Source organism: Podarcis raffonei, chromosome 4 (genome assembly GCF_027172205.1).
Source record: "Podarcis raffonei isolate rPodRaf1 chromosome 4, rPodRaf1.pri, whole genome shotgun sequence".
Taxonomy (NCBI): Eukaryota; Metazoa; Chordata; class Lepidosauria; order Squamata; family Lacertidae; genus Podarcis; species Podarcis raffonei.
The window spans coordinates 76393907-76414176 of record NC_070605.1 but is presented as its reverse complement, the minus strand read 5'-3'; the positions used below and the strand labels follow the sequence as shown (position 1 = coordinate 76414176).

Sequence of the window (20270 nt, the reverse complement as noted above, 5' to 3'; positions counted from 1 at the left end):
TATATGTGTATTCTGCAGTGAGGTAGGTTTTAGTTCCCCATCCCATGCTAGTACAGGTGTTTTGATATGATTTGTCATTTTTGTCACATCTCTGGTTGTAGTCTTCCAGACATTTGCTTGAAAGTAATTCCCACTGAAATTAAAGACCCTTCTGTTGGTTTACTATCAAACCAGAAGCATAAGGCATAGTCTCAGTGGGTGGACTTGGGCAGAGGCAACATGTCACATGGGAGTTTGAAACATTCCTCTGTTCTGCTCATGATGAGGTACTTTGGTTTGCTGTGTGAGCCAATGGGGATCAGTACAATGGCTTGTAAGCATCAGATGTCTTGACGAGCACGTCTGAATCCCAACAAAAATACCTAGTGTGTGCATATGGCAATGAGACTCAGTCCTGGACATATAGAGAGAATTGGAGTTTCGGACTTGACAGTAGTTTAATAGCCAGTAGTGATGTCTTGGAACTAATGCATCTCAAGAGCCAATTGTTATCTTCAATGAGAACTATTTTTTTTAATAAAAAAAAATCAAGGTTTAAGTGTTCTGACTAAAGAGTACTGTGAATTTCAGAATTTATCAAACTTTGATCAAATTTTTAAATCAGATGTTACCTTGTAAACTTAGTACACCTGGGTTTTTTTGTTTTGCTTTCTTTTATTAATCTTTCTGCCCATATTTCTCTTAGGTCAGTCAATTTTGAAGGAGCAGTATGTAATTTTCATTTTAAAAGGTTAGATTGATAATGAATATTCTGTTTCTAAAACATGTTTTCCTCTCCTTTGTATATTTATTTAGGTCGTCTGGTAGGTGCTTTGGATGCTGTGCTCGATTCTAATGCCCGTGTTGCTCCATTTCGAATTTTGCTTCAAGTTCCAGGATCACCTATTTACTCTGCCATAGCATGTGGTGAGTTATTGAATGGATCAGAAGTTTACTGGGCCATAGCCATTGGTGAGTTGCATACCAGACAAAAAATAAAGTCTGAGCATGCTGTGGTTTGCATGTCAAGAAGCTGAAGGTAACTCAAATTAATAACACAGCAGTGTGCATAAGTGCTTATTTAACAACCAACATATAATTTGTAACTTCCATGTACGGGTAATATAAATGCTTGTTGACACAACATTAGAAGTGCCCAAAGCTTTCAGTTGTGGGAAGCGGTGTAGCTTTTCATACTGGAGCACACACATTTCTGTATCCTGGGAACTGCTGAAACAGTTAAAGGGGTGGGGAAGCTTTATAATCTTCTCCCTGATATGGTAAGTTTCTATACATGGGCAGGGAATAGTTTATGTTGATAGTATTTAAACATTCAGACCCTCCCTACAACCTGAAATGGTACAGCCTAGCAACAGATGCATTACATGGGGCTTCTATAGTAAATTGGCTGCTTTAGTGTATCGTTCTTTGTCTCTTTATCTATTTTCTGAATGAGTGTTATTATTGTAAAATAGATTACCTTTGGCCTTGAAAGTATTCTGGAAATCCCTTTATGTCCATAAGTCATTGGTACTTCTTGAAGGCTAATCAGATCCAAGCAGAAAGGGCTACATCAGGCATAGGCAAACTCAGCCCGCCAGGTGTTTTTGGGACTACAACTCCCATGATCCTTAGCTAACAGGAACAGTGTTCAGGGATGATGGGAATTGTAGTCCCAAAACATCTGGAGGGCAAAGTTTGCCTAAGCCTGGGCTACATATTGGATTTTGGTAGAACCCACATCACCTTTCACACAGACCCTATTCTTAGGATTCTTTTGGAAGTGGTGCAAATGTTCTTGGTTTTCAGAGTAGCAGTTTTAAGTTTGACACAAGTAACATACGCTCAGAAGGCATTGGATTGCATCTTACACTGCACACATGGAGTTAGTTCCATTTGCACCACAGGACTTCCTCTCCCTATTCTGTCCCTGTGCACCCACAGAAGCTACTCTGTAGGGTCCCCCAACACTCTGGAGCAGATTTTGAGGGTGTGTAGGGGGCTGCAGGGGAAAGTTCATTGTACAAATTAAAATCTGTTGTGCAAGTGAATCAACAGCATGGGATACAACCCACTCTTGTTATTTGTCATTACGGTAGTACCTCTGGATGCGAACGGGATCAGTTCCGGAGCCCCGTTCGCATCCTGAAGCGAACACAACCCGTGTCTGTGCGTGCGCAGGTCGCAATTTGCTGCTTCCGCGCATGCGCGTGACGTCATTTTAAGTGCATGCGTGAGCGGCGAAACGCGGAAGTAACGTGTTCCGTTACTTCCGGGTCGCTGGGGGGCATAACCTGAAAACGCTCAACCTGAAGCTGGTTCAACCCGAGGTATGACTGTATGTTAAAACGGAGAAAGTGAGTTTAGTATACTCTGATTTTTTTCTTCTCTTAAAGCTACTCAAGCCCTTTGATTAGCAGAATGCATTTTAAGGCTGTAGGGAATTTTACTGCTTTCTTTGGGTTTAAAAGGATTCCTTGCCTTGCCACATTTGCTACTAGCATGATTCAGTTTCTTATTTGAAAGCAACGTTAATAATATTTGGCTCCCTTGTCTGTTGTTCACATCACTGTAGACAAGGACTTCTGGCTTATCATGGTTTAGAACTAGAATCCCAGGCACAGATGCAATTGAAATCCAGGCTAAGTTACCACTTTCCAGTTCCCACAACCTGCAACAGAGTAGGAGTAAAGTGGGAGCAATTAGGCAGCATGCACCAGAACACTGCTCCTGCACATTAAACCAGCAACCCTGGCTGGTTTACAGTGCCATGTAAACAGCCACAGTTTGTATACTTGTGTCCCCTCTCCCTAAAGTGTGTAGCTGCATTACAGCACCCTCTTTGAATCAGTCTCCTGTCCTTTCTTTCTCCTCACTAGAGCTTGAAAATCAAGGCCTTTTCACTGCAGAAGATTATGATAAGTTAATTTATATAGCTAGTGGGATACTAATTTATAGTTATAGGATCAATGTTGTATCGATCATAAGTGTGTAGCTGAAGCAATTTTATGACTACATAGAGGTTCGTGAGATAGTGTGGAGTTGGATCATAAATTATTTAAATTTGCTTGCCATTGCATGCTGCCACCAGCAGCATCGAAACAGCGTTTCTAGGCTTGACAATAGCAGTCAGGAAAACAACAGGTGGACACTCTCTCTCAGCCAGGAGGATCGATTTTTGCATACTGCTTCTTTGACCTTCTTGCAGAAAGTGAAGGGCAAAAGCACCGAGATTGTCTCTTGCGTTCACTGCAAGTGACTAGATATTTGTGTGCTTGGTTTAGATATGTCACTATGTTGGTAATGAAGGGTACACATGTGCAGAAAGCGCTTTTCCTTTAAAATATATGTGGTAAGCCAGAAATAATCCATGCCTCTTATTTCAAGTATTTTTAAGGGTTACATGATGAGTTAGTTACACGTTATGTTTTTATAACTGCCATTGCATTCTGGTATCTTTGCTTTACTTCGGAATGTACTGTAAGAGGCAAGATGAGGTCAGCCCTGTAAATAATTATAATTATGTAGATGTCAGTTGCCCCCCCCCCTTACTTGTACTGCTCCTTCATCCTTTCCTCCTCCTTGGACCAATGTAATGATGCTAGATACAGTTATGTATCTTCCTTTTTTGCCCTCTCATAGTTCTTGTTTCTAACAACACTGCTATTGTTAGTGTAATGAGATTTGCCACACAACTTTAGATACAGCCGAAATAGAAAAGTTTGAATTTTGTACATCCTGGAACTGTTTAATAATTCTCAACCTCTGATTCTGCAAACCTACTCTGTGGAATGCCACAATGATTGTAATGCCAAAATAATTGCAATTTCCAGCTTGGAATCTTGAATGCTATGTTGCAGGTAGAAATTAATCTTTTTTTCTCCTTATCTTGTACAGTGAGATAGGAGGGTGAGTGGGGGGAAATCCAAAATGATTAATTCAGCTGTTTGATTTAATAACTACATATGGAATTGCAAGAGGAACAGAGTGAAAATCTGGACAAAGAGAAGTGGTTGAAATTTAGCTCATAATGAAAGCGAAAAGAGACTTGACTCTGGCAGTGGTACATGCAGATGTTGTTTATTTATAAAATTAATGTCCATCCTTTCATCATAAAGCAATCTTGGGGCAAGTTACAACATACAGAAACATGAAACCAATAAATGAAACAATTCCAAACCAATTGGTTGTAAAATTAAGCATATAACTATAATCTATCAGTAATTTACACACCTTAGCCCATATGTCACTGTTGTTTGCTCGAAGGTCACTTAAAGCAGATTGCAGTGATAAAGCAAAAGATCAACAGAATTTAAAGCTGCTAATAATACAAAACATAAAAGGTAAAGGGACCCCTGACCTTTAGGTCCAGTCGTGACCGACTCTAGGGTTGCGCCGCTCATCTCACTTTATTGGCCGAGGGAGCCGGCGTACAGCTCATGTGGCCAGCATGACTAAGCTGCTTCTGGCGAACCAGAGCAGCGCATGGAAATGCTGTTTACCTTCCCGCCGGAGCAGTATGTATTTATCTACTTGCACTTTGACGTGCTTTCGAACTGCTAGGTTGGCAGGAGCAGGGACCGAGCAACGGGAGCTCACCCCGTCACGGGGATTCGAACTGCCGACCTTCTGATCGGCAAGTCCTAGGCTCTGTGGTTTAATCCACAGCGCCACCCGCGTCCCATAATACAAAACATATTAGTTGCTAAAATATCAACCCTTCCATTAGCATTAAACATTTGCCCTGTTGCATATTGAGTTTAAGGATGATCAAGAAACAAACCCTTTTTGCCTGTTCCCGATTTTGTATAAGGGCCTTCCTACCTACCCCTTATTCTTCCCCATACTAAGGAATAAAAGCATAATCAATACATGTATAAATATTTCTGTGGGAAAGCTTTCTGCTTCCATCTCTTCTCTTTCATATAAAGGTGTTGTAAGAGGCAGTAGTTCTGTTTGTTTTGTTCCTGAGTTCAACATTGGTCAGATACAGCTCCACGGCTTCTAACAATGCTATGCAAGCTTTTGTAAAAAACAAAAAAAAAAGGAAGCTCTCAAATGCCATTTTTAATACTAATGTTTTTGTGTGTGTGCATGTGTTTGAGCAGGCGTTATCTTGATTAATAGTGTTTATCAAGAGCCATCACGAGGTCTTCCTGTTGAGGAAGTTAACTCTTGGAAAGTTTCCCTTGCAATTGGCATTCTCTGTGGGAAACCTACCAGAGGAAAGTGGAAAAATATTTAACTATATTTATCATCTCTGCTGTGTGAGGCAACGTGCAGTATCTTTAATGGTTGCAGTACTTGGGTCTGATTATGTTTACCTGTCCCCCTACCATCCTCAGATGTTCTCTTTTTCCTCTGTCACTTGGGGTAATGGTCTGGAAAGGGTGACTGTTACTTCCTCCTCTTCCTGTAATCCAGCTAATTCACAACACAGTACTTTAGGTACTTTAGGTGTTTGTATCCCACTGTATTTAGTGGGATCTATTGCCATGTCTACAGGATTGTAGCCTTACTTATTCTCTGCAAGTAGGTGGACGGTTGTTTGCTTTGTAGTAATCTTGCTCTTGCATTCATTTTCTATTGCTCTCTGTCTCTGTCTGGGTCACTTTGTGTTGTGCTCATTTTCTACTTGCCGTATGGGTAGGAAGGCTTTCCTACCCATATAGCAGAATGTGGTGGCAGATTGGACTGTACCATTGCAGAATGCTCCCCTACGTGAAAATATCCTTGCAAGTAGAAAATGAGCACAACACAAAGTGACCCAGGCTATAACATTGCTTCCTAACGTGTTAGTTTTGTTCTGCATTTACTTGTGGGGAGGCTTCGTGTGGCGTTCCAGTTATCATGTGGCAAGCACTCAAAATGCTATTCAGTGCCTGTTCCTTTTTGCAGCATAATATTATATGTCTGTTCTGCCCTTTAGTCTGCCATAGCCAGAGACCAGACTTCAGTAAATAAGAGTCTGGAGTCAACTCAGCAGATAGTGCCCCAGCAATACCTCAAGTGTTTTGCTCTGACGGTTGCTGGGGAGCAGCACCAGGAAAGGGCTGTTGCCTTCATGTCTTGCTTGTGAGATTCCCAGAGGCATCTGGCTGGACACAGTGGGGAACAGGATGCTGGAGTAGGATAGGCTTTTGGTCTGATTTGGCAGGTGTCAGATAACCCTAGTTGCTGCATCTTCAAAAGGTCCTTATGAGGAAGCCATCCCTTAATTATGTCTACCTGATGGATTGGGTAGTCAGGTAAATATTTCAGTGCTTTAATGTTGCTGCTTAAAAAATACCACAGTAATGAAAGGTCACAATAACCGAAGAAATACCACAGTAATTCACCATAACAGAGACTACCTTCAAAAGTGAAATAACAGGTTCTGCTGCCCCAATAGCATTAAATAGTGGTATGCATCTACAAAGGGCTATTGAAGCAGGCATTAAACTAGCGATACTAAAACAGAAAAAGTCATGGCCAGTTTGTTACTGAAGTTTGTATGTTACTGCAGATTCTTGGATTGGTCTGAATTTGTTTGTACAACACTCACTTTTAATATACTTTTGTGTTATTTTTCCTTTTTAATTTGAAAACTTTCCTCACCACATTTGGTATCTTGCTCAGTTCTCCCCTCTCTTCCTTTCTTATGTCAGGTGCCACAACCGAGGAAATAAATCATCACTGGGAGTGGCTGGAACAAAACCTACTCCACACCTTGTCTGTATTTGATAATAAAGAAGATATTGTTAGCTTTGTCAGAGGTAAAATAAAGGTAGGCCGTCATTCTTTCCACTTGTTTTATAAGGGGCAAAACAGTATTGAGGAGCAGAGACATCTATTCTCCTAGGGCAGGGGTCGGCAAGGTTTACCTTGCCTGGGCCGGTTCACTCCATCAGAGATCCCTCCGATTTCCGGCGTCTGCGTAGACACAATTTATGGCGTCTGCATCTGTGATTTTCAGCATCTGAGCATGCAGAGACGTTATTTCCGACACTGCGGAAACAAGTCCCCGTACCGCGCTGCACCGGTTTAGTGCAGCGGGCAGGGACTCATTGAGCGGGTGGTGTGGTTCAAGGGCGGCTCGTGGGCCGGTTAAATGACCCCCATGGACCGCTTGTGGCCCATGGGGCTTAGGTTGCCTACCCCTGCCCTAGGGTATTTCTTGGAGCAGAAACATATTAGACATTTGGTATATGATCAGACACTACGCTTAAGGAATTGTGGCTTTGCATTCTTGATTATTATGATAATAATACCAACTTAATTTCAGGATGGTTGAAATTGCACCTTGAATGTTTCCCAAACAGGATTTCCCAAACTTGGGTCTCCAGCTGTTTTTGAACTACAATTCCCATCATCCCTGAACATTGGTCCTAGTAGCTGGGAGTTATGAGAGTTGTAGTCCCAAAACAGCTAGAGACCCAAATTTGGGAAACCCTGTTCTAAAGGATGGGGAACTTGTTGTTCTCGCATGTTGTTGTACTCCTTCTCCCATCATGCCCAGCCAGTACTCAGGGATGATGGGAGTTGAAGTCCACCAACAGTGGGGTGGCCAAAAATTAACCACCCCTGCTTTAAAGCACTATACAAATATCAAGTTTTAATTTATTAGTTGCTATTAAATATGTAATGTAAGCTATTAAGTTGAACAGCAAATCTTGTAAATCATTTGGCTGCTTGTAACTATTAAGTTGCATGTGGTCACTTCAGTTTCTCCCCTAATGCATTAATTTGCCATTGACTTAGGCATTAATAGCAGAAGAAACCAGCAGTAAGCTAGCTGAGCAGGAAGAGGAGCCTGAGAAGTTCAGAGAAGCACTAGTGAAATTTGAGACCAGATTTAACTTCCCCGAGGCAGAGAAACTGATAACCTTTTACTCATGCTGCTGCTGGAAGGGCAAAGTTCCTCGGCAGGGATGGCTTTATCTCAGCATCAATCACCTCTGCTTCTATTCCTTCTTTCTCGGCAAGGAATGTAAGTATGAGCCTGCAATAACGCATCTCACTGATTTGTACGCTTGCTTTTCAAACTGCTGAATTGGTTTCCTAAGGAAGAAGTTAAAAGTGTAGTTATTTCATCCTTTGGCTAAATCAAAGATGACCAGCTTTATTTTAAGTAGGCACATTTTCATAAGAGACCATTTATTTGGATTTGTAACCTGCTCTAACTTTGGGAGTTCAGGACAAGAATATAACAGTAGCTGTGCTGGATCAGACCAAAGGCCCATCCAGTCCAGCATTGTGTTCTCACGCTGGTTAACCAGATGCTTATGGGAACCCACAAAACCCACTTGCAATTCCTAGCAACTGGTATTCAAAAGCATACTGCCTCTGACAGTGAAGATAGAAAATATCCGTCATGGCTAGTAGCCTCCATGCATTTTTCTGATCCTGTTTTTAAAAATGTCAAGCAAATATATTTGTAAAGTCATTATAAAGTGATTAAAGCAAAAAAGAATGCTTGTGAATCAAAGAGGAGCATTTCTTTGTACTGGGATGTACACATACTTGTGCACGTGTTTCTGTTCTACATGTACACATGTATACACACACAGCAAACCACCAGGGAACTTTCTGCTCATCCTTGTAAATTAAGGCTCAGGTTGCATGTGTCACTAGACCAGACTATGGCTTCTCATGAAGACACAAGCTCTGGGTTCCTGGGAAGGAAATTGTGACTGTTTTGCTCTTCTGCTGCTGCACTGCTGTGAGCTGCGGCTTAGTGTGTTGTCTGAATATGGGTTTGTGGTTGGTTTGAATCCAGACAAACCACAAGCTGTGTAAACCAAGAAGAAACCTTGGTTACAGTTCATGGTTAGAAACATTATATTCTTAATTTCCAGTTGTTGTTTTGTAGTTTAAAATGTCCTACATTTAAAGACTTCGGGGGGGGGGGTAAACTAAAAATATGTGAATACGTTTTGTATCTGTTACCAGTGCTTTTTTCTAAAAAAAGGTTTAGGGGTACTCTCCTTTTCCTACTCATATTGAAATACTGCCCCTCAATGAGGCCAAACTTAATTGTTTTGTGGTTTGTGTACCCCTGTGTCCCCCCCAGAAAAAAGCAGTGTCTGTTACTATCAAAATAAATTAAAAGAATTACCCCAGAAGTCAATATTATATATGATCAACTGTAATTTCTCCTTCTCAAGTATGTATAGATAAGGGGGGGAACTCACTCTAAATTTGGTGTCTAAAATCAGTATGTTGATTTTAGGACAAGGAGTAGGACTGGTGGTAAGGAATGGGGTCATCTTCCAAGCCTGAGACATAGAATTTCTGGGTTTATACGAAGTGACCTGGGGCTTGCTCATTCTTTTCTAGTTCTGAACTGTTTGTAAAACTCATTTAACTGTATCTCCTAAGTTTTCAAGGTAAGAAACATTACTGCATACATTAAAAAAAGCTGATGGTGATTGTAGCCAAATTTGTATGATAGATGTCCCTTGTTTTATCTTACGGCAGCTTTTCACAGACTTGCCACAAAGGATTCATTATCCTTATTAGGCTGAAGAATATAACTTTGTATCATACTGAAGCCTTATGACTATAAGGAATCATGCAATTTGCATTACTCATTAAATCTCCTGAAAGATAAATGAATGCATCCATGGTTTTTGACAGAAGTACAGTTAGTCCTTGCAGATGTTTTTGTTCTTTTATCATTTCTCCTCATTGACCAAAGCAGCCTTTCACATTCTAAGCCTACTCTTAACATGAGATCACCAGAAACAGAATAGATTTTTGTGCATTGCAACATCCTTCTGTCTGCATCCATGGCCCGTTTTAGCTTTTTAACTACATTGTATAAAGTTACCTAAAATTCTGCCTACAGGGGCTGCAGATTTAATCGCCATGGAGCCGGGCAAGCGCAGGACATTTTGCCGCTTGAAGCAAAAGCCCCTCGTGCCTTGTCAGTCGCTTCATCAGCTCCCCACCACCTGCTGCCTCCTCCTTTTCCATTGTTGCTGCTTGGAGGCAGCCCAGGGAAGCCCTGGCATGGTGGAGTGGCACACAGTGGTTTGGAGGAGCTTGTGGCAGAGGAGGTGGCGCGGCTGCAGAGCGGCATACTAGTCAGGCCTTGATCTGGTGCCTGAGGTGACTGCCACATCGTAAGTGTGCCAGTCCTCCCATGGAGTAATCTGCATATGGCCTGCTTGGATTAATACTGTTTTACTGACTGTTTAGAATAAACGAAAGTGAGGAGAAAATACCCAACATGAATTTTTACTTCCTTTAGGGAAGCCCTGCTTAGGGACGTTTTAAAGGATTGATGTTTTTATTATGTTTTTAGATATGTTGTAAGCCACCCAGAGTGGCTGGGGAAACCCAGCCAGATGGCCAGGGTACAAATAATAAAATTCTTGTTGTTATTATTGCGGCAATCTTATATATACTTACTTGGAACGAAGTATCACTGAATCCAGCATGAATTTACTTTGAAGAAGATATGTGGAGAAACTGTATGTGTGGGAGACATAAATTGCTGGATTCTGATGTTTACTTCAATAGATTTTTTTGTGTTTCCATGGTGGCAGTAAAACTTATCATTCCCTGGGTTGATGTCCAGAAGTTGGAAAGAACCTCCAATATCTTGATGACTGACATTATCCGCATCACCACTCAAAGTAAAGAACGCGATTTCTCTATGTTCCTTAATATTGATGAAGCATTCAGGATAATGGAACAGTTGGCAGATGTAACTCTCCGCAGGCTACTGGATAATGAGGTCTTTGAACTGGATCCAGGTTTGCAAGATCCTACTCTGATTACCAAGAGGTAAATAAGTGACATCGTTTTTGTTGCTTTTTGTTGAAGGGGTCTCAAATTTTAAGTAGTATTCCGCCCCTGCCCCCCCCCCATTACTACCTTTGTGTCATGAAGTCTAAATAAAGAGCAAATCTATCTGGGAAAGGGCGGGGAACAAAATACAAAAATAACTTCAATCAAATAAGTCCTGTGACCCTTGTGGTATTATTCAGAACCAGTCACATCTTTAGCATTTCTCTGTAATGCAGGAAGACACACAAGCTTTTTCAGCCCAATGGTCACATTTTGTTGTGGGCAATCTCCTGGAGGCCACATGCCAGCATTATTGGATTAAAAGGGAGTCTTAATTTGTGCAAGATCTGCGCTGAGTAATGCCTTGTTGTACAACTTCACACTCTGCATTTTTTTAAAGCAATAATAGCAGTAATAATAATAGTAATAATAATAGTAATAATTTATTTATATGCTGCCCATCTCACTGGGTTGCCCCAGCTACTCTGGGCAGTTTCCAACACATTAAAACACAGTAAAACATCAACCATTAAAAAACTTCTCTGTACAGGGCTGTCTTTAGATGTCTTCTAAAAGTCAGATAGTTGTTTATTTCCTTGATATCTGATGGGAGGGCATTCCACAGGGCGGACGCCACTACCGAGAAGGCCCTCTGCCTGGTTCCCTGTAACCTCACTTCTCACAGTGAGGGAACCAGCAGAAGACCCTCGGAGCTGGACGTCAGTGTCTGGGCTGAATGATGGGAGTGGAGACGCTCCTTTAGGTATGCAGGTCCAAAGCCGTTAAGGGCTTTAAAGGTCACCAACACTTTGAATTGTGCTTGTAAATGTACTGGGAGCCAGTGTAGATCCTTTAGGACCGGTGTAATATGGTCCCGGCAGCCACACTCCCAGTTGTAGTTTCCGAGTCACCTTCAAAGGTAGCCCCGTCAAAGCAAACACATTTTCCCCATTATGTAGTATAATATCTTGCCTTGCCAGTACATTTTCCTTTAAAAAGAAAGAAAGAAAAAGAAAGAAAGAAATATATTGAGTTGAATCCAGGCTTGATTTGGCAGAACTCTGCTGATTCCATGCACCCTGGGACAGAAGAGTGGGGAGACAATTTTCAGCAGCTCTTCCTTCCCCCAACCCCAGATGCCTCCCCAGATCTCCTTTGGATGGTTTGAAGACCCTTCAGAACAAAGTGGATAAATGGCACATGGATTTGGAGGGTGCTAGTAAATGCCTCCTCCCACTTCCATCTGCAGCAACCTCCACTGAATCAGGGTCCCATCCACGAATGGAAACAGCGGTTCCATTCGCAGTGGGATATGTCTGGATCTATTCCAGTGTGTGTTTCCCTGTAGTTCATCATTTGGGAAGAGATGAGATTTCCAGCCAACTTTCGCTAAAGCAGAGATGGAGAACCTGCAACCCTCCAGAGATTGCTGAACTCCAAACGCCCATCCGCATGACCAATGGACAAGGATGATGGGAATTGTGGTCGATCAAAATCTGGAGGGCCACAGGTTCCCCACCCCTAGGTTAATAAAGGATAATGCTCAGGCAGTGAATTACAGAAGAATTAACCAGCATTTGCTCCCAAAAGCAAAGAGAGATTGAAGTATTACATAACCACAAAAGCTCTTTATTTTAAATGCCCCGAAATGCTTTTAACGTTACCCAGACATAAGATCTTCTTAATATGAGTCTTTTAAAACGTCCTCTTATTAATGGACTCTGTGTGACTGTTTGCCCAGAATGTGGAAAGCACAAAAACGTTGTGTATTATATTTGCTACATATGTGATATTGCTTGTGCATTTTATTTTGCTACATTATGTGATATTGCAACTTATAATGAACATTTTCTGGTTTGAATTGCATGATTGAGCAGCTGCTTTCTTATAATCTTGCCTGGATTTTCTTAGTATGTATAATTAGTGCAGTAGGCAACCACACTCTAAGAAATCATGTATTAAAAGCAGCAGTTTGGGGGCACAGCTGGACTTTCTCCAAAGTCTACCTTTCCCCCTTGAAATTCTGTGTTCAGAATAAGTTAGAATTGTTTTGCAAATCTGCAGCATGAATTTCTTTGTTTATATAGTATTAAAATGCCATCTTAAACTTCAGAATTCTTTATATGTTACGCTATTTATGTCACATACCTGTGGTTCTTAAACATTTCGGTACTGAGGATTATTATTCTGTTTTGTTTGCTCTTTGCAGTCCAACACATTTTCTTTCTTTATAGCTATTGTGTGGGACCACACTTAAAGCTTTCAAATTGATTTCTTGCTTAGAAGGAAATTTCAAGCAAAGGTTTACAGAGTGGACGAAGAATTATGGAATTAAGTAAAGTTGCTATAAAGGATTACTTCATTCTGTCGGCCCAACACATTTCCAGCTGCTGCAGCTTTTTCAAAGAGTACAAAAATAAGCACATTCCTTATAACAGAGCAGGTCTCTCTCATACTGAACCACATGAAGTCTTTTTAAAAGCAATGCCTTAAATACAGAGATGTTCACTCCTTGTGTGAGTGGAAGGCACTTCCACTTATGCAATAAGAAGTCTCTGATTTTTGCTGATTTCCCCTTCCCACCAAAGCCCCTTACACTTCATTCCATGGCGCACTGCAAGTTCCATCACCATCAAGTTTGACTTGAAGAGCAAGGAGAGAGATAATTGCTGCAGACATGCTGCACTTCAGAAGTGCTATGCACACCTATGCAGCTCAGCGCAAATGGAGGGATGGCCCTCCCAACAGATGTAGGGCCCATGTGTTTCTGAAATACTGAGAGCCCTTTGGAAATGCCACCCCAGTGCAAGGCTCTAGTTTGTGTTGTACTGCACTTTAGTTTGTGCTACACTTTAGAAACTCAGCAGTCAGTGATATTAAATGTTTTAGTCAACTATTCTCTGTATTTCCCCCTTGTTCAATGCATACTGCTAATGCTGTATTTCAATGCACGAAATAGAATTTTAAAAATGGGAAGTCATCTCAACTCTCCTATGAAGTGTAACAAAATCTCTTCATTTACACTGAGCACGAGTGGCATCTAACAGCTCAACTCTGCTAAAAAGCCCTAAATTTAAAAAGTACTATATAGGTGTATTTTATACACATATTTAAAGCTAAATATATACAGTGATTGTACAAAGTATACTGTGATATCTGTTGTCTTTCCAAGAACAAGCATTTTAGAAACTATTTTCGTGGGAGAGTAGTTCACCCACCCTTCATATAGATACTGGCAAAGAGGCTTCTACAAAACGAACTGGAGATGTTGTCACTGATTCAACTCTGTTTTGGTCAGAATGGAAAAATATTTTTGTGCTGAGCCAATGCAACACTTAGTCATACTAGCAGATTGTTAGTTGACTTTGTCAGGTGATTTTTTTTTTCTTGTGAGGAAACTTTGACTGTAAACACAATCTTTTCTTCCTTTGAGTACAGTTTTCTGTTGTTTGTCTTTAAACAAAATAAAAACTTTCTGACTTGCTTCAGAAGCCCAGCTAGTCTGTTCTAGGGTTGCCATACATCCAAATTTTCCCAGACATATCTGGAAGACAGCAGTTGGCAGCAGTGTCCAGGCAGAAATTGGGGAAATGTCCGGGAAAATGCGGACATACGACAGCCCATGTCGGCAGTGCCATTTTTGCCGTTTTTCCATAAAGGTAGCTCAAAAACAGCATATTTTTTTTTGCTTTTGCCCCCAAAACTAAACAACTTTGGCAAATCAATCAATCAATCTGTGGATTTTCACTGTTTAAAATATGGCAACCCTATCTGTTCTGGATTTTGAAATGGTTGCAAAACTGTCCTCTGTACTAAGCAAAATGGCCCACCAAGCTGTTTTATTAAGCTGCTGTCACAAATGAAAAAGGCATTCTAAATTCTTAAAACTACTTGAGCAGGGGGAGTTGATGGATTTCTGTTGTCAAATGAAGCACAGATGCCAGAAGGCACTCCTTAGATTCTTTAGCCCACACTTTGCATTCTTTTACTGAAACAGAGAGGGAAACTATTTCTTCCTTATAGCAAACTGTTTTGAGGAAAAAAATAATGTGCTATGAAGAGAACTGTAGAACTTAAGTGATAAACTGGTATATTCATAGGCACCCATACCATACTTGTGTTGCTTATATAGGGTAAGGGGTTTGTGTGCATACACATATGTGCCTGCTTAATCACATGGGAATCCTTGAGGCAGATTTTGCAGGTGCATGGGGAGAGGAGGTGAACTCTAGTTTCGTGAGTGGAACGCCCCACTTGCATCGTTGAATACAACCTGAGGTTATTCAAATCCTGGCTAATAGAAATGGATCTCATTTGCCACTGCAGTAAATATGCCAGTGAGAATCTTCCAAAGGCAGACAAAATGCCATTAGCCTGTTGAAGCTGAAGCTTAATGGAAACGATTTTTAAAAAACTGCTTCTACTCAGGACATAAGACTCAACAAACAACAGCTTGCCGTGAATGAGCAAGTGTGCTAATACATGCTGCTCAAATTGTGCTGCACCTCTCCTCCCAGAACACTAGGGTGGTGCTAAATGCCAACCAGCGCTCGTGGTTTATCACTTGCCAAACTACCACAAAAGGAAGCAAAGATTCATTCTTTGGTAGGAACATACCATGAGTCCTGGTTCATATGTAATATTAAGCCTCTGGTTTGCTTCTTCTGGGTACATCGTGGGGAGAAGGGTGGGGGAATGAGATTCGAGCCTTGGTTATCGGCATGCTTTCTTGCTCATGGTAAGGAATCTGTTGTTGAGCCTATGGCTTACCATGACATGTGAATTGGCCTGCTGCAGTTTTGTTAAATAAGAAAGCAAATCAAGTTGCTTTAAGTTTCAGCCTTTGAAAAACCTTTTGTTCTGTTGCTTCTTTCAAAAGAGATCTTGAGTTCAGAGCACGGAATGAGTACTTCAGAGCTTTCTTCCGGTTACCAAAGAAGGAAAAGCTGCACGAAGTTGCAGATTGTTCCCTGTGGACTCCCTTTAGCCGCTGTCACACAGTTGGAAGGATGTTTGCCTCAGATAGCTATATCTGTTTTGCTAGCAAAGAAGATGGCTGCTGTAATGTTCTAATTCCACTTGTAGAGGTTAGTCTTTTGTCACTTTTAAAATCCATAATTCTTATAAGGAACCACCTTTCTGCTTAAAAAGATACTTAAATGTGAGAACAGTTCTATCTATTTGTTTATCCTAAGCTGTTTAACAACTCATTGCACATATGCCTCAGGTAATGTTGAACAGTTATGTGGTACTGAATAGTCAGTCCAGGGTTGCCAATTAAAAAGTAATTGGCTTCTCTCCACTGAGCAATATTAATCATGGATGTGCAGCTCTATAAAATGTGTTCACAACAAACTTTGCCACCAGCTAATGTGAAAACACTGTAGAAATTCTTAATTCAAACCAGTTACACGCTAACAATCTTTAGCCAGTCTGCTATGCTCACACTGAATTTTCCCTACCCTTTCCATGCATGCTTATGTGTTGAAGTGGGATTTCTAAAATCTGCTTGCGGGGATGAAGGTAGGGAGTTCTTCTGGTTTGCACCTTTGGAGTCTGGTAAGCGATCTTGCTTAGATCCAGACACACATAAAGAGCTACTTCAGGCACTCCTGAGTACTTAGGCAAGTGGGTTCTTTCGTCCTTTGAGAGGCAGGCCTTCGTGCAGAATCAAATTATTTGTCATACTTTTCTGGGTTTTTAAAAAAGGGTTTGCTGTTATGTCTAAAGATCTCTTGGGCAATGGAACCAGTATGATGGTCCTTTGGATGCAGACCTTGGTGTTGCCCATCATAAAGTTTATCACAAACTACCTGAAGATAAGCATAGACATTCAAGTTTGTACATTATTTGTTTATTCTATTTATATCCCACCTTTTATCCAAAGAGCCCAAGGTGGTGTATACAACTTCCCCCCACTCTCCATTTTATCCTCACAACAACCCTGTGAGGTTGAGCAACTGTGACTGGCCCAAGGTTGACCCAGTGAACCTCATGACTGAGTGAGGATTCAAACTCTGGTCTCCTGTGGCCTAGGTCTGGTAACTCTAGCCACTACGCCACACTGACTCTCACACTGGTGATGTCAAAGGCAACCAGATCCTCTCTGGTTTACTTCAAAAATAAAAAGCATATTGAGTTAGAGGGGTTCTTGACATGGGAAGAATGTACAGCACAGGATTTTCAAAATAAAAAAATAGTTACCTTAGACAGGTTTTTCTTGTTTCCACCCCTACATTCCCTGACCCATTAACAAAGAGCACAGACTTATTTGCTGTTTTTTTCTGTACCTTATACTAGGTTTTCAATTTTATTGGCATTGGGGCAGATCTCTGATGTGAATATATATATTGTGTTCATTTTTTTTAACAGGTGGCTAGTATTGAGAAGATGGAGGACACTAGCCTTCTTCCCAATCCCATCATTATTAGCATAAAAAGCAAGACAGCCTTCCAGTTCATTGAGCTGAAGGACAGAGATACCCTGGTGGAGAATCTGCTTCTAAGATTAAAGAAAGTGAAGGCTAGCAACGCATCGCTCCGTAGAAATTTGAAAAGCAAAGAGACGGTATTAAATGTCTAACCTGTTCCAGCTGTATGCTCAGTATATTTTGCCTAGTACCTTTTAAACTAGAAGAAAGGCTTACTGGTATTATAAATGGGTTAATTTTTTAAAAGATAAGATGTAACAAAAAAAAGTTTAAACATGCTCCCTTTCCCGATGTGGCTTCAGAGATAAGAAAGGCAGGTCTCGTAGGGAAAAAGCTGGAGGATCACCCCGATTTGTAACCCACTTCTAGCTAGAGGAAAGAGGATGATATATTTTGAAGATATAGGGAAGAAGAGTTGGTGGTTGAGCTCATGACATCTGCTTAGTTCTGTGTGTGCACTTACTCACTATAGTGCTGTGTAAATTTAAAGCTGTAACACTCCTTAGTTTATATTTTCATCATCTACATAATTAATTTCTAATTTGCCAAATAGTGTAGAAGAGCAAAAAAGTGTAGTGAGCATAGTTGAAATATATATAGCATGACAGGCTTGCGTTTACTAGAGGATTAAATTCCTTTTACTTGCTATGGATTTTGTGTATGGATTAAAGGCAGTTCATGGGATTTTTTATTAATGTGCTTTCAGCTGGCTTCAGGTGCTTCTTATTCCAAAGCAGAGAAAATAAAGTCAGTTGATAAACAAGTTTAGTAGATGTTTAGTTGTTGTCATTGGATCTACACAATAAAGCTTTCTAACGGATTCTGTTTGTCCCCCCCCCCCTTTACTTGCGCAGCAAAATTCTCATTCAACACATGCCGATTATGAACTTGGGAACTTGGGGATAGTAGCTTCACAAAGCAATAACGGGAGTGAAAATGACAGCAGCAGTAGACATCTGCTGAATGCAGAGGCCCTGAGTTCAGCATTTCATCCTTCTGGAATAGATGGTCTGGATTTTAGGATGGTATGTAAAACCACCATTTTAGTTATTGGGGACTTTTGAAAAGCTTGTTCACAGTCTCTCCTTGCATCATCTGACATGCTATTACTATTACATATATTTAGGTACCAGGCAAAAACGTACCTCTTCCCCCAAGCCTTTGGCTAATTAAACAATCCTTTTAAATGGGGTGGGTGGGTTATTGCTTCTGTTTGCTACTATGTTATATTTTTGTGGGTTCATATTGTGATCCTTGGATGAAGGGCAGTATAGAAATCTAATTGTTGTTGTTAATGATTTTTTTGGGAGGTGGCATTCTGAAATTCTTCAAAGATAGAGAGAGAAACATCTGTCTGAACTAAAGGACAGAGGCCTTCCTTCCTTTGTTTACATTAATGATTTTTTTCCTTTCCTTCTACAATCTATTCTCCTTAGCCCATTCCATTGTTTGTAGCATATGTAGTATATACTTCCTATAGTACATAGGAAATGCTATAGGTTTGAGCAAATACCGTCTGTATCTGAGCAAGGACCATTTCTTCATTTTGAAATTGAAGTTGTAGAAACGGTTTTGCAAGTTGTGCCATAGCAATGATTTAATACCTCCTCAAAACAGATGCAGGTTATGTTGAGAATATGATAATGAGTTGTTACAAAAGCTTCTCATTATAGCGTCTTAAAAATGTAATGTAGGAAATAGTCCCAAGAGACTGTGTGACGCTCTGACTTTTCTTTTGGTGCATTTCATCGTAATTGCATATGATGGTTTGTGATTGCATATAAACTGTTTCACAGTCAAAAGCTGCTAAAGTGGTGTATAATAAGATAAAAATAAGATATAATGCAAATGACTCAGTGAGCTTAAAAAGCAATAAAACAATATCTACAATTGTACAATTATTATTGGATTACATGAGATGTTTAGTTAGTTAAATATTGATATGTTACTACTGTGTTTTATATAAATTGTTCTTAAGTGTTATATGTTAACTTGTATTTTGTATTTGTAATATTCTGCAGCATTTTAAAAAATGTGTTTGTGGGAGGGGTGGTTATTGTTTTTTGTTTTACTTGTGCTTCAGTAAAGCAGCTTTACCTTGTATTTGTATCCTGTGAACTGCCCTGAAATCTTGTGATGAAGGGCGGAATAATAATAATAATAATAATAATAATAATAATAATAATAATACCCCACCCATCTGGCTGGATTTCCCCAGCCACTCTGGGTGGCTCCCAACTGAATATCAAAAACACAATATAGCATGAAACATTAAAAACTTCCCTAAACAGGGCTGCCTTCAGATGTCTTTTAAAAGAAAGATAGTTGCTTATTTCCTTGACATCTGATGGGAGGGTGTTCCACAGGGCAGGCACCACTACAGAGAAGGCCCCCTGCCTGGCTATTGATAATAATAATAATAATAATAATAATAATAATAATAATAAGAAGAAGAAGAAGAAGAAGAAGAAGAAGAAGAAGAAGAAGTTAGTTTGTCATTGTGAATCTGGGATGGAGAACTTGTGGTCCTCCAGTTGTGGTTGGACTTCATGAGCACCTGCATATTCACTTTCCTTGTGCTATTGTACTGAACTGTTTTTTATTGTTTAGAATGATAGCTCAGTCAGTAGAGCATGAGACTCTTAATCTCAGGGACATAAGTTCAAGCCCCATTGTGGGCAAAAGATTCCCACATTGCAGGGGGTCGGACTAGATGACCCTTGTGATTCCTTCCAACTCTACAATTCTAGGATTTTCCTACATTGATTGTAATTTTGATATTTAAAATTGATGATTTAGCACTTTTTGCCAGCTGTTCTAGACTTCTTGCTAGAAGGAAAAAGGAGGATATAAGTATTAAAGGAAATTAGACATTTCCTAATTTTCTGCTTTCCCTGTTGCATAACTGGATAATGGCTCGCATGCAGGCTTTCCAGATAATATTCATATTTGCAGCTGTCTTCCTGCTGCTTTGGAGCGGCATAAATATTGACCAATATACAGGACTGTAATAGCATTCTGTAGTGTATTTTTTGTTGCATTGTCCATCACTACAAACAAATAGCTTTCTCTGAACGAGAGGCTA

The 20270-nt window shown here is 40.3% G+C and overlaps 1 protein-coding gene across 2 annotated transcripts in view; it reads left to right on the top strand.

Annotated features, from left to right (window-relative positions):
• TBC1D8 (TBC1 domain family member 8) overlaps positions 1-20270 on the top strand; it is a 47432-nt gene that overhangs the window by 16435 nt on the left and 10727 nt on the right. The window contains exons 2-8 of one of the 2 annotated variants that reach the window (XM_053384186.1): positions 796-951; positions 6627-6745; positions 7720-7948; positions 10512-10752; positions 15635-15842; positions 17128-17322; positions 18040-18210. In XM_053384186.1, coding sequence (XP_053240161.1) covers positions 796-951; positions 6627-6745; positions 7720-7948; positions 10512-10752; positions 15635-15842; positions 17128-17322; positions 18040-18210 — 1319 coding nt within the window. The remainder of the gene's footprint in view (positions 1-795; positions 952-6626; positions 6746-7719; positions 7949-10511; positions 10753-15634; positions 15843-17127; positions 17323-18039; positions 18211-20270) is intronic. The other variant, XM_053384187.1, reaches the window with a different exon arrangement.